Raw genomic sequence first — 12864 nt, forward strand, 5'->3', positions numbered from 1 at the left:
TTTATATCAATAATCTGAAATTATAATGTGGTTAACTGGATCATCAAATTTGTAAATGATACAATGATTGGGTGTGGAGGACTATGGTCCAGGTTCAGGCTGATGGGAGTATGCAGTTTAGATGGTTCAGCACAGACTATATGGGCTGAAGGGCTTGTTTCTGTGATGTACTTTTATATGACTATAACTTTACAGGGAGGGGTTACGAGGTGTGCAAGACAAGGCAGGTCCAACGAAAAGTTACACAAGATCCAATAATCAGAAATGACGGGGCAATTGAAAAAAATGGATGAAAGAAAAAAATGTGGCGGCTGAAAATCCAAAATAAAAATTTTAAATTGTTTCTAACGACTCTCAGTTTGACCTAATCACAGTTGCTTCCGTTGGCAAGAAGCAGTTCTCGGTAGTAAAGGCATAAAGTTTCCACACCTTGCATTAGAACAATTACACCACCGTCACGTTTATCTAGAGGTAACGCCAGAAAATTGTGGAATAAGCCGTAGCCATAACTGTTGCATAAAATCGGCGTGGTCAGCATAAAGCGCAGGGAGTGGAGCGTCAGTGTCAGTGAAATTAAGGGATTCACCTGACTGGCTGCTTGTCGGCCGCTAATTGATAAATGCACGGTTCTTGGAGAACCAAGGTAGGGAAGGTTGTTCTGTGTAAGGGTCAGGCTGATGGGGGTTTCTAAAACGAATGATATTTGTTTTCTCTCTAGTCTTTGGTTTAAATAAGGAGTTTGAAGTACGTGGTGTGTTTGCTGTTTCAAAACCACGACCAGAATTGCTCCTAGGTGTTTATATTTAAAATAAACCTATTTCTTATTGTGTGGAAGTGTGTTTAGTAATGGGTTTGGAAGTTCTCTGTTTTGAAGTTCTTTTTTTTTTCAGTTGGAGCTCCGATGAATCTGCCACTGATCCCAGATAGTTGGATTTTAACTTTAATTGTCTGCTTGTCACGAGTCGCTATGAATTCTTCACCAAACTACCAAAGGACGGAAGATGGCCACCCGCCCAATCAGAACCGCTCTTTCTTCTTCCAGCCACTGCCGCCACCACAGATGTTTGTACCTCCCGTGTCTCATTTCATGCACCCTCCCGCCTTCCATCCGTACTTCTACCCGACTGTAGGTGAGTAGATTTGCCGTCGCATACATTTTTGAGAGGAGAAATGTGTATTCGGATATAACTGTGAGATGGCAGATGTGTGGTTGGTTATGATGCACCATCAATAACTCACTCTGAGACGTAAGAAGTGAGATATCGGCTTTTATTGATTGGAAGAATGAACACAACATCCTGGAGAATGAGGGCCGGCCTCAGGCCTCATTCGCCTTTATACAGGGGTTTGTGGGAGGAGCCACAGGAGCAGTCAGCAGGGGTCTGTTGGGAGCAACCCACTCTGGTATATGTAGTTCACCACAGGTTAAAACACCAGTGACACGAGAAGCTACAGGCGCTGGTGTCTTGAGTACAAAACAACACTCAGTGGGTCGACCAGCGTCTGTGGAGGCAAGGGGGGTGGTCAACTGCATTGAGACTCGGTCCCGATACGGTTGAACATCCCTCTGCCATCACAGATGCTGTTCGGCCCGCTGAGTTCCTACAGCGGTTAATTTCATTTGTCACTTTAGTCGCTTGATTTACGCGTTTATTTTAATTGTTGCAGTGGATTCGTAATCAACGGGTTAATTGTATAAACCCCGCTTTGTCTGGGTTCTGTTCAACCTTTAACCTGCGTTCAGTCACTGGTAGTTGAGGGAGGGTGCAGCAGGTGAAGGGCTCTGAGCTCAGTGTCTGGAACCGACCCTCTTACTCATGAGGACCAGTGTGCTGTCATGTAAACAGTCGAAAGGGAGTGGTCGTAGCTTTGTCATTTGTTTAACTGGAAGGCAATCTGGTATTTATTGGGTCATGCCCAGTGACACATTGTGCTGTCTATCTTTTAAATGTTGATGTAGGCTGGCTGCCTCTGCATCAGGGTCCCTCATTGTCATATGCACTGACAGGGGTGGCAGTAGAGCAGATAGAATATGGCACAGGAATGGGTCCTTCTGCCCACAAGGTTGTGCTGATCCAATTAAATAATAATCAAATGGCTAACTAAACCCCTTTGTCTCACAACATTCATATTGTTCCATTTTCCTCACATCCATGTGCTTATCTAAATGTCTCTTAAAAGCCCTAATGTATCTAACTTTACCACTAACCCTGGCAGCACATTCCAGGCACTCAGTTTAAAAAATATATATAATTGCCCCTCACAACTGTTTTGAACTTGCATCTCTGACCTTAAATAAATGCCCTCTAGCATTGGCCATTTCAACCCTGGGAAGAAGGTATTGTCTGTCTTGTCTATCTATGCCTCAATCTTATAAACCTCTATTACATTAGGGTCATTTTGGAAACTCCTAGATAGGCCCATGGATGAGGGTTGTGTGGGAGGGAGGGGTTAGATTGATCTTGGAATAGGTTTAAGATTGACACAACATTGTGCAGAGAGCCTGTATTGTGCTGTTAGGTTTGATGTTCTAAGTTCAAATAGTTTTTCTGAGCCCATTTGCACCACTTACCTGTAGATCTTATCAAGATACATTTGTGGGATGGCTGGATCTTTCTGAAACATCAGCAGATTCCATTCAGAGTCTAGTACCATCTGGATTTGGAAATGTGCTGCCTGCACAGAAATAAGCCCTTCAACCCATCTAGTCTGGACAATGTTGGGGTGGATGGTGAGAATATTTACTGAAACATTTAAAACCTGAGATGAGTTTGAGGGAGTAACAGGGTGAACAGTTAAGATTCTGTTCTCACCAAGAACATGGTAGTGATGTTAAATGTGTGGAGGCATGTACTTGGACAACATCTAAATCTGGGACACTACTTGAATTATCAAAGCAGGTGAGACAATGGGACCCAGTGTAATGAATAAAATTAAGCACAGTTAGCATAATTATGGTGTCTTCTACAAGGTTGTTTTTTGTGCTTATGACACTATTACTTGACCAACATCTAGTGATGGGTAATAAACGCTAATTTTGGTGACATCCACATCCCAAAATTAATCAAGTAGTGGCCAGACTAGTTCTTCATTAAGGGGATGCAATACTGATTTACATTTTTCCATTGTCGCATCTGTTTGACATTGGAACTTGCCTCCTTTTGTTACCATTTTGTTTGACTTTCTGATTTGTTTGAGTTTAATGTTTGTCAGGTGCTGGCCATAAACATTACCCTTATGTGAAGGAATGACTCCTTTAAAATTGTCATTTTCAGTTCCCAAAATGCTAGGTAGAATTGTTGTGTGTGGATTAAGAACCTTGCAATTTGTTTGTAGGGATCAATTGTTGGTTATATGAAAGTAATTTTTGTCTCTTTTTCCTGTTAGAAATTGGTGGTAGTTTGTATTACCCTGTGTGTCCCATGCCATTCCCAAGAAGCTATGGCCCACAGTCACCAATGACTCACACGAATTTAAGGAGACCCTATTTTAATTCTTTTGTCGCTCGACCGGCGTTTTATCACTCTGCCCGATTCCGGCACTATCCCTTCCGAAGAAATGTGACTAATTCAGAAGTCCAAACAGACACAAGTGAAACCAATCCAATCCAACCCAAAAGGACTGATGTGGTTACTGAAACTATGGCATGTAGCAGTCAAGCAGCTGTAATAAGGCACCAGCAGCCCCCTGGTACTGAATTGGCCTCCAACCCTGTTGAGATCCTCCAAGAAAGAGGCCTGCACCAAGGATTACAAGGAGAGTCTAATGAGACAGAAGAAACAGCTGTTACAACCAAGAGTACCAAAACAGGTGGCTATGCTTTACAAAAGGAAAAGATAAGGATAGAGTGCAGTGAAGGAGCACCTTCAATCAATGTGTGGAGGTCATTTGAAGCTACTGTTCCCTTGTATAACACACCTAATAAAAAGGTAGAAGATGGTATTCAATGTGAAGTTTGGTCTGTTAGTGCCTGTGATAGTGGGGTGCCTTTTTATGGCCCATTTGAAGCTGACAAAATAATCAAGAAAACTGAAGTTCCAGAAGAATGTACTCTTCCAAGCAAGTCACAAAGAATTTTGCAGGATTCAAACAAATTTCCAGAAACAGGGTTTGAAACTAGAACAAATGAGGCTTTGTGCTGCCCAGGCAGGCTTGACAAAGTGGACAGCCTGCTCAGCAAAAACAATAAAAGCTGCAAGTTTCCAGCAAATGAGTTTGTGCCTGAGGTGTCTGAAAAGTCTCCATTGCATAGGAGCCCAAGTGGACTTGTTCATCAACATGGAATGGAAGAGAAGAATGCAACTAATAAAGAAAATGAGCATATTAGTTCAATAGAGCCATTAAATGAAGAAAAGGTGTGTGAGCTATTGAAAAGTGATGTTTCCCTTGAGTCAGCTGAAGAATATATACCTTCTGCAAGTGTCCTGGCATGGCTACAAGACCAAGCAAGAAGCCGTTACTGGAAAAGTGGTCTTCCTCAAACATTACAACATCAGCCAGGAGATCCCAGTGGATCTTTTGAAGAGATCTCCTCAAAGGATGAGGAATCGTCACTTGATTTCTTCGATGTCATGCACGGAAAAAGGCAGGTGTCATACTCTCACTTGATGTGCAATCCCTATTCTTCATCCTTCTGCCCAGCATCCTCTGCCTACAGTGAAGACATTGGCAATAAAGGGAATCAATGCCTTTCTGAGAGAAAGCAATTTTGCAGTGGTTGCAGAAAAGAACTTCTAAAAGGAAAAGGCGCAAAGCATGTTTGCAGAAATAACTCTGCTACTTGGAATTTGAGTAGTGATGCCTTGTCTGAGAAAGAGGATTTGAAAAAGGACCATTTAACTCATGGGACTTCAGTATCCAATGTATGGCGACGGTGTCGCAGGATTTCCAAAGAATCACTCAGAACAAGCAGAAACAAAAAATCTCGTTACTCTTCAGATTCCATAGAGGTAATGATATTTTAGCAATTAGTGAAACACTGTGGGGCAGCAAATAGCTTTAATTTTAGTTGATTACTTCAACTGTTTCTAGATGGGAAAGTTCAGCAATAATTTGGGTAAATTATTGGAATACATTCAGAGGGATCAGAGAGAATGTTAATTTAAGTTTCTAAATGGTTATGGATAAGAAAACTAAGGATTGGGGAAAAGTTAATGCTGATAGCATTGGGCAGGAACTGGAGCAGTAGTTTGGAGGCAGCTTTTACCAGGTAAATTGAACATGCGAACCATTTAAAAACCAGTGGGCCAATGCAGGAACAATGTCTTCCTGTGAGGACAATGAGATGGCAAAGTTCTAGCATCTTTTATGTTAAAAATGTAGTCAAGAAAAGCAAAGCTAGTTTTGGTGATCTAGAATCGGGAGAGAAGTGAAGCAAGGTATTGGGAAGGCTAAAAGGAGACAATTCTTACTTGGAAAGTAAGAATTACAGGCATTTTATACTTGAAAAGGCAAAGGGTAGGTCTACCAGAGGACAGAATGTACCTACCAAAAATAGAAGGCCTAGATAGAATGGACATGGCGAAGCTATTTCCTGTGGGGGGTGGGGGAAAAAGTCTAGAATTAGAGGCCATAGCCTCAGAATATAGGAATGTCCATTTAGAACAGAAATGAGGAAGAATTTCTTTACTCAGAGGTGGTGAATCTGGAATTCATTGCCACTGACAGCTGTGGCGGCCAAGGTATTAGGTATATTTAAAGTAGAGGTTGATGGTTTCTTGATTAGTAAGGATGTCAAAATTGATGGGGGTTAAGTCTTGTAACTCCAAAACATTAAAAAAAACTAATTGAAAGAAAAGCCTGGAGTTAGGAATGACATGTACTTCATTTTACTTCAGTGAGGCACGTGTATGACGTGCAGGTGTGAAGTATACCATTCACATATCTTTACAGACAACCTATTATGAATTATGTAAACAACAAATGTTTATATTTACAATATTACTCTAATATTACTGAAATATTAAATACACAATGGTGAAAGCTGGAGAATTTGGTTGAGACTAGTTTTGAGGGTGCAGGTGCTTTCATAGCTTCAGTTCTGAATATTGCTTGCTTTATTTGCATGATTTGTTTTTTAACATTGGGTGTTTGAGCATTTTTTTAAATGGGTTTCTTTGTTTTGACTGCCTGTATAAATACTTGGATAATAAATGTCCTTGAACTTTTGAACTTTGAGCAGGGGAAAAATTAGGCATGATCAAATGGTTGAGCAGACTCAATTGGCTGAATGGCCTAATTCTGCTTATGTACATTATCATGTGCCTGGAGCCAGACAGCAAGATGTTAATGAGCACTTTGCATTAGCATTTATCAAGGAGAAGGATATTGAGGATACTGAGGTCAGGAAAGGGATGCTCGTGCTCCATAGAATGATGATAGCAAAACGAGATGGTATTGTTTAGTTGTCTCCAAGGCCAGTGAGCTTTGCATCAGTGGTAGGAAAATGAAGAATCGGAGTGAAGGATGTATTTGGATGTCAAAGTATGGGTTTGAGGGATAGCCTAAATGTCTTCCAAACTTGTGTTTTTGAGGAAATGACAAAAGAAAGAAAGGCAGCACTTGAGACAAACATCGAAAACATAGAAAACCTACAGCACAATCAATACAGGCCCTTCAGCTCACACTGAACATGTATATACTTCAGAAATTACCCAGGGTTACCCATAGCCCTCTATTTTTCTAAGCTCCATGTACCTCTCCAAGAGTCTCTTAAAAGATCAGATCCTATCCTATCCACCTCCATCATCATCTCTGGCAGCCCATTCCACACACTCACCACTCAATGCATTTAAAAAAAAACTTACTCTTGACATCTCCGCTGTTCCTACCAAGCACCTTAAAACTGCCCTCTCGTGTTAGCCATTTCAGCCCTAGGGAAAAAGCCTGTGACTATCCACATGATCAATACCTCTCATCTTGTACACCTCTATCAGGTTACCTTTCATCCTCTGTTGTTCCAAGAAAAAAGGCTGAGTTCAATCAACCTATTCTCATAAGGCATGCTTCCCAATCCAGGAAACATCCTTGTAAACCTCCTCTGCATCCTTTCTATGGCTTCCACATCCTTCCTGTAGTGAGGTGACCAGAACTGAGCACAGTACTCCAAATGGGGTCTGACCAGGGTCCTATATAGCTGCAACATTACCTCTCATGATTGAAGGCCAATGCACCATATCCCTTCTTAACCACAGAGTCAACCTGCACAGCAGCTTTGAGTGTCCTATGGACTTGGATCCCAAGATCCCTCTGATCCTCCATACTGCCAAGAGTCTTATCATTAATACTATATTCTGCCATCATATTTGATCTACCAAAATGCACCACTTCACACTTATCTGGGTTGAACTCCATCTGCCACTTCTCCGCCCAGTTTTGCATCCTACCAATGTCCTGCTGTAACTTCTGACAGACCTCTACACTATCCACAACATCCAATCTTTGTCATCAGAAAATTTATGAACCCATCCCTCTACTTCCTCATCCAGGTCATTTATAAAAATCATGAACATTGATTGGCCTGCTGAATACTTCCAGCAGAAGGATGGATAAGTCCCCGGGGCCTGACGGAATATTCTCCAGGCTGCTCCACGAGGCAAGGGAAGAGATTGCTGAATGTCTGGCTAGGATCTTTATGTCCTTGTTGTCCACAGGAATGGTACCAGAGGATTGGAGGGAGGCGAATGTTGTCCCCTAGTTCAAAAAAGGTAGTAGGGATAGTCCAGGTGATTACAGACCAGTGAGCCTTGCGTCTGTGGTGGGAAAGCTGTTGGAAAAGATTCTTAGAGATAGGATCTATGGGCATTTAGAGAATCATGGTCTGATCTGGGACAGTCAGCATGGCTTTGTGAAGGGCAGATCATGCCTAACAAGCCTGATAGAGTTCTTTGAGGAGGTGACCAGGCATATAGATGAGGGTAGTGCAGTGGATGTGATCTACATGGATTTTAGTAAGGATGAACAGCAAAAAAAAATTATCTTCAAAAAAAATCTTTTTTTGATATTAACACTTATGGGACAAAAAAAAATATTAAGCATGTATGCGGATAAAAAAATTTATAAAAAAATTGACAAAAAAATTACCTTCTTCCAGAGGGCTAGAATTAGGAATGGAAAGGCGATTTCTTTTGTTAGGGGGCTAAGGATAGGGATAATTCGTATTATTCCGTATCCCCGCCCTCGTACCTTTTGCATCATGATTTAGCAAGAACAATTAGACAAAAAGCTTTTTAGTCTAACTTCCCGAAACCAAACGAGCTACTTCGGAGCAGCATACCAGAGCCTTGACAAGGTTCCACATAGTAGGCTTATTCAGAAAGTCAGAAGGCATGGGATCCAGGGAAGTTTGGCCAGGTGGATTCAGAATTGGCTTGCCTGCAGAAGGCAGAGGGTCATGGTGGAGGGAGTTCATTCAGATTGGAGGGTTGTGACTAGTGGCATCCCACATGGATCTGTTCTGGGACCTCTACTTTTTGTGATTTTTATTAATGACCTGGATGTGGGGGTAGAAGGGTGGGTTGGCAAGTTTGCAGATGACACAAAGGTTGGTGGTGTTGTAGATAGTGTAGAGGATTGTCGAAGATTGCAGAGAGACATTGATAGGATGCAGAAGTGGGCTGAGAAGTGGCAGATGGAGTTCAACCCGGAGAAGTGTGAGGTGGTACACTTTGGAAGGACAAACTCCAAGGCAGAGTACAAAGTAAATGGCAGGATACTTGGTAGTGTGGAGGAGCAGAGGGATCTGGGGGTACATGTCCACAGATCCCTGAAAGTTGCCTCACAGGTAGATAGGGTAGTTAAGAAAGCTTATGGGGTGTTAGCTTTCATAAGTCGAGGGATAGAGTTTAAGAGACGCAATGTAATGATGCAGTTGTATAAAACTCTATTTAGGCCACACTTGGAGTACTGTGTCCAGTTCTGGTTGCCTCAGTATAGGAAGGATGTGGAAGCATTGGAAAGGGTACAGAGGAGATTTACCAGGATGCTGCCTGGTTTAGAGAGTATGGATTATGATCAGAGATTAAGGGAGCTAGGGCTTTACTCTTTGGAGAAGAGGAGGATGAGAGGAGACATGATAGAGGTGTACAAGATATTAAGAGGAATAGATGGAGTGGACAGCCAGCGCCTCTTCCCCAGGGCACCACTGCTCAGTACAAGAGGACATGGCTTTAAGGTAAGGGGAGGGAAGTTCAAGGGGGATATTAGAGGAAGGTTTTTCACTCTGAGTGGTTGGTGCGTGGAATGCACTGCCTGAGTCAGTGGTGGAGGCACCTCAAAAAATTCCAGTAGGTTGGTGAGGCAGGATCTTCCCTTCATGAAACCATGCTGGCTTGGGCTTGTCTTGCAATGCACCTGGAGGTATTTCTTAACTTCGTCCTTGAGGATCGACTCCAATAACTTTCCAACTACCGATGTCAGACTTATAGGTCTGTAATTTTCTTCTTTGCTGCCTCCCTCCTTTCTTAAACAGCGGAACTACATCTGCAACCTTCCAGTCCTCTGGAACCATGCCAGAGTCTATTGATTCCTTTGAAGATCATTTCCAATACCTCCACAATCTCCAAAGCCAGCTCCTTCAGAACCCATGGGTGCATCTCATCCAGTCCGGGAGACTTATCTATCCTGAGTCCATTTAGCTTCCCAATCTAGCAATCTTGACTGTACCTAATTCTATTCCCTAAGACCTCTGGCTATCAGGTATGTTGCTAATGTCTTCCACTGTGAAGACTGATGCAAAATACTCATTTAGTTCTTCTGCCATCTCTTTGTTATCCATTATAATTTCTCCAGCATCATTTTCAATTGGTTCTATATCTACCTGTGTCACTCTTTTACTCTTCATATTTAAAAAAAAACAACTCTTGGTATCCATTATGTTAATTGCCAACTTCCTTTCATAATTCATCTTTTCTTTCCTAATGACTTTCTTAGTTTCCTTTTTAAGTTTTTAAAAGTCGTTCAGTCCTCAATTTTCCCACTAATTTTTGCTTCCTTGTACATCGTTTCTTTTGCTTTTATTTTAGCCTTAACCTCTCTCGTTAGGCACATTTGTGCTGTTTTTCCATTCATGATTTTTTTTTCTTGGAGTATATTTTTCCTGCATTTATTTCTTGTAGGAATTTCATCCAATTCTGCTCTACCATCCCTCCATCTAGCTTACTTTTCCAATCAACTTGGGCCAGTTCCTCTCTCATACCACTAATTTCCTTTGTTCCACTGAAATATCGATACACCTGATACCAGCATCTCCTTTTCAAATTTGAAACTGAACTCAATCATATTATGATCACTACTTTTAAGGGGTTCCATTACCTCTAGCTCCCTAATCACCTCAGGTTCATTACACAGCACTCAATCCAAAACAGCTGATCCCCGGTGGGCTTATGGACTAGCTGCTCCAAATAGCCATCCCGTAAGCATTCTACAAACTCCCTCTCCTGAGATCCAGTACCTTCCTGACTTCCCCAATCCACTTTCACATTAAAATCTCCCATAATTATCTTGACATTATCCTTTTTGACACGCTTTTTCTATTTCCAGCCGTAACTTGTAGTCCACATCCTGGCTGCTGTTTGGAGGCCTGTATATAACTGCTATTAGTGTCTTTTTACCCTTCCATTTCTTAACTTGACCAATAAGATTTCTACCTCTTCTGATCCCATGTCCCTTCTTTCTAGTGATTTGATATCATTGCTTACCATCATGGCCACGCCACTCCCTTTACCTACTTTCCTATCTTTCCTATACACTGTGTATCCTTGGACGTTCAGCTCCCAATCACATCCATTATTTAGCCATGACTCTGTGATGGCCACAATGTCATATCTTTTAACCTGTAGCTGTACAACAAGGTCATCCACTTTATTTTTAATGTTGCGTGCATTTAAGTACAGTACATTTAGATCAGTATCTGTTATCAATTTTGCTATATTTCTATCGCACAGCAAATTACCCTGTCTATTCACCTGCCTGTCCTTGCTATCTTTGCTGCACAGTATCTTTGACTTATTTCTATTTTCCTCTTCCTTGACCTTAACAACCTGGTTGCCTTCCTCTTACCAACTTAGTTTAAACCCTCCCTAACAGCTATATTTAAACAATCCCGCCAAGATATTAGTACCTTTTGAGTCATGGCTGCAGAAAAGGAGGAAGTCATGAAGTGATTATCTACTGAGTCATTATGGGTGGAAGTCAGAAATGGGAAGGGGACAATAACTCTATTGGGTATTTTTTTTTATATAGACCCCCTCGCCACTATTAACAGGGACTTTGAGGAGCCAACTGGGGAGGCAGATTCTGGAACTGTTCAATAATACTAGGGTTGTTATGATGGAAAATTTTAACTTTCTTAATATTGACTGGCACCTCTGTGGAGCAATGGGTTTAGATAGGGTGGAGTTTATTAGGTGTGTTCAGTAAGGCTTCCCAATGCAATATGTAGATAGGCCGACTGCACTTGATCTGGTATTGGGAAATAAACCTGATTCAGATGTCATTCTCTCAGTGGAAGAGCATTTTGGAGGTGGTGATCACAACTCTGTCTCTTTTACCATAGAGAGGGATAGGAGCAGACAATTTGGGAAAACATTTAACTGGGGTAGGGGTAAATATGATGCTATCAGGCAGGAACTTGGGAGCAGATATTCTAGGGAAATACATGGCATAAATGTGGCAAATGTTCAGGGAACACTTGCATGGCATTCTGTATAGGTATATTTAATTGAGGCACGGAAAGAATGGTAGGGTAAAATAAAACCATGGTGTACAAAGAATGTAGAACATCTAGTTAAGAAAAGAAAAGCTTATGAAAGGTTCAAGAAATTAGGTACTGTTGGAGCTCTAGAAAATTACAAGGTTGCCAGGAAGGAGCTGATGAATGAAATTAGAGTCAGAAGGAGCCATGAAGGCCTTGGTGAGCTGGATTAAGGAAACCCCCAAGGCATTCTGCAAGTATGTGAAGGGTAAGAGGATGAGCAGTGTGAGAATAGGACCAATCAGGTGTGACAGTGGAAATGTGTGCATGTAGCAGAGGTACTTAATACTTCAGTGTTCACCAGGGAAAAAGACCTTGGCAATTGTGGGGATGACTTGCAGTGGACTGAAATGCTTGAGCATATAAACATTTAAGGGGATGTGCTGGAGCTTTTGAAAAACATTGTTGAATAAGTCACCAGGACTGGAGGAGATATACCCCAGGCTACAGTAGGAAGTGAGGGAGGAGATTGTTGAGCCTTTAGTGATAAACTTTGCATCAATAGGGATGGGAGGAGTACCAGAGGATTGGAAGGTTGCAAATGTTGTTTCCTTGTTCAAGAAAGGGTGTAGGGATACCCAGGAAATTGTAGACCAGTGAGTCCTGTTTCAGTGGTGGGAAAGTTGTTGAAAATCCTGAGAGGCAGAATTTGAGCATTTGGTGAGACATAATCTGAATAGGGATAGTCAGGATGGCTTTGTCCAAGGGTAGGTTGTTCCTTACGAGCTTGATTGAATTATTTGAGACACCAGACACTAGACTCTAGAATACTACAGCACAGACAGGCCTTTCAGCCCTCGATGTTGTGCTGACCCATATAATCCTTATTTTAAAAAGTACTAAACCCACACTACCCCATAACCCTCCATTTTTCTTTCATCCATATGCCTGTCCAAGAGGCTCTTAAATACCCCTAATGTTTTAACTTCCACCACCATCCCTGGCAAGTCATTCCAGGCACTCACAACCTTGTGTAAAAACAAACAAACAAACTTACCCCTGACGTCTCCCCTAAACTTCCCTCCCTTAATGCCCTCGGGTGTTTGTTATTGGTGCCCTGGGAAATGGGTACTGACTATCCACCCTATCTATTCCTCTCATAATCTTGTAGA

The 12864-nt window shown here is 41.8% G+C and overlaps 1 protein-coding gene across 3 annotated transcripts in view; it reads left to right on the forward strand.

The window, feature by feature from the left end:
- Window positions 1-396: 396 nt before the first annotated feature.
- buc (bucky ball) overlaps window positions 397-12864 on the forward strand; it is a 77398-nt gene continuing 64930 nt past the window's right edge. Inside the window, exons 1-3 of one of the 3 annotated variants that reach the window (XM_073070471.1) lie at window positions 397-471; window positions 891-1130; window positions 3388-4949. In XM_073070471.1, coding sequence (XP_072926572.1) covers window positions 902-1130; window positions 3388-4949 — 1791 coding nt within the window. In that variant the 5' untranslated portion in view covers window positions 397-471; window positions 891-901. Of the gene's footprint in view, window positions 472-575; window positions 644-668; window positions 794-890; window positions 1131-3387; window positions 4950-12864 lie in introns of those variants that run through there. The other 2 variants (XM_073070385.1, XM_073070314.1) reach the window with 2 other exon arrangements.

The sequence above is a fragment of the Hemitrygon akajei genome, chromosome 1 (assembly GCF_048418815.1).
Source record: "Hemitrygon akajei chromosome 1, sHemAka1.3, whole genome shotgun sequence".
NCBI classification, from domain to species: Eukaryota; Metazoa; Chordata; class Chondrichthyes; order Myliobatiformes; family Dasyatidae; genus Hemitrygon; species Hemitrygon akajei.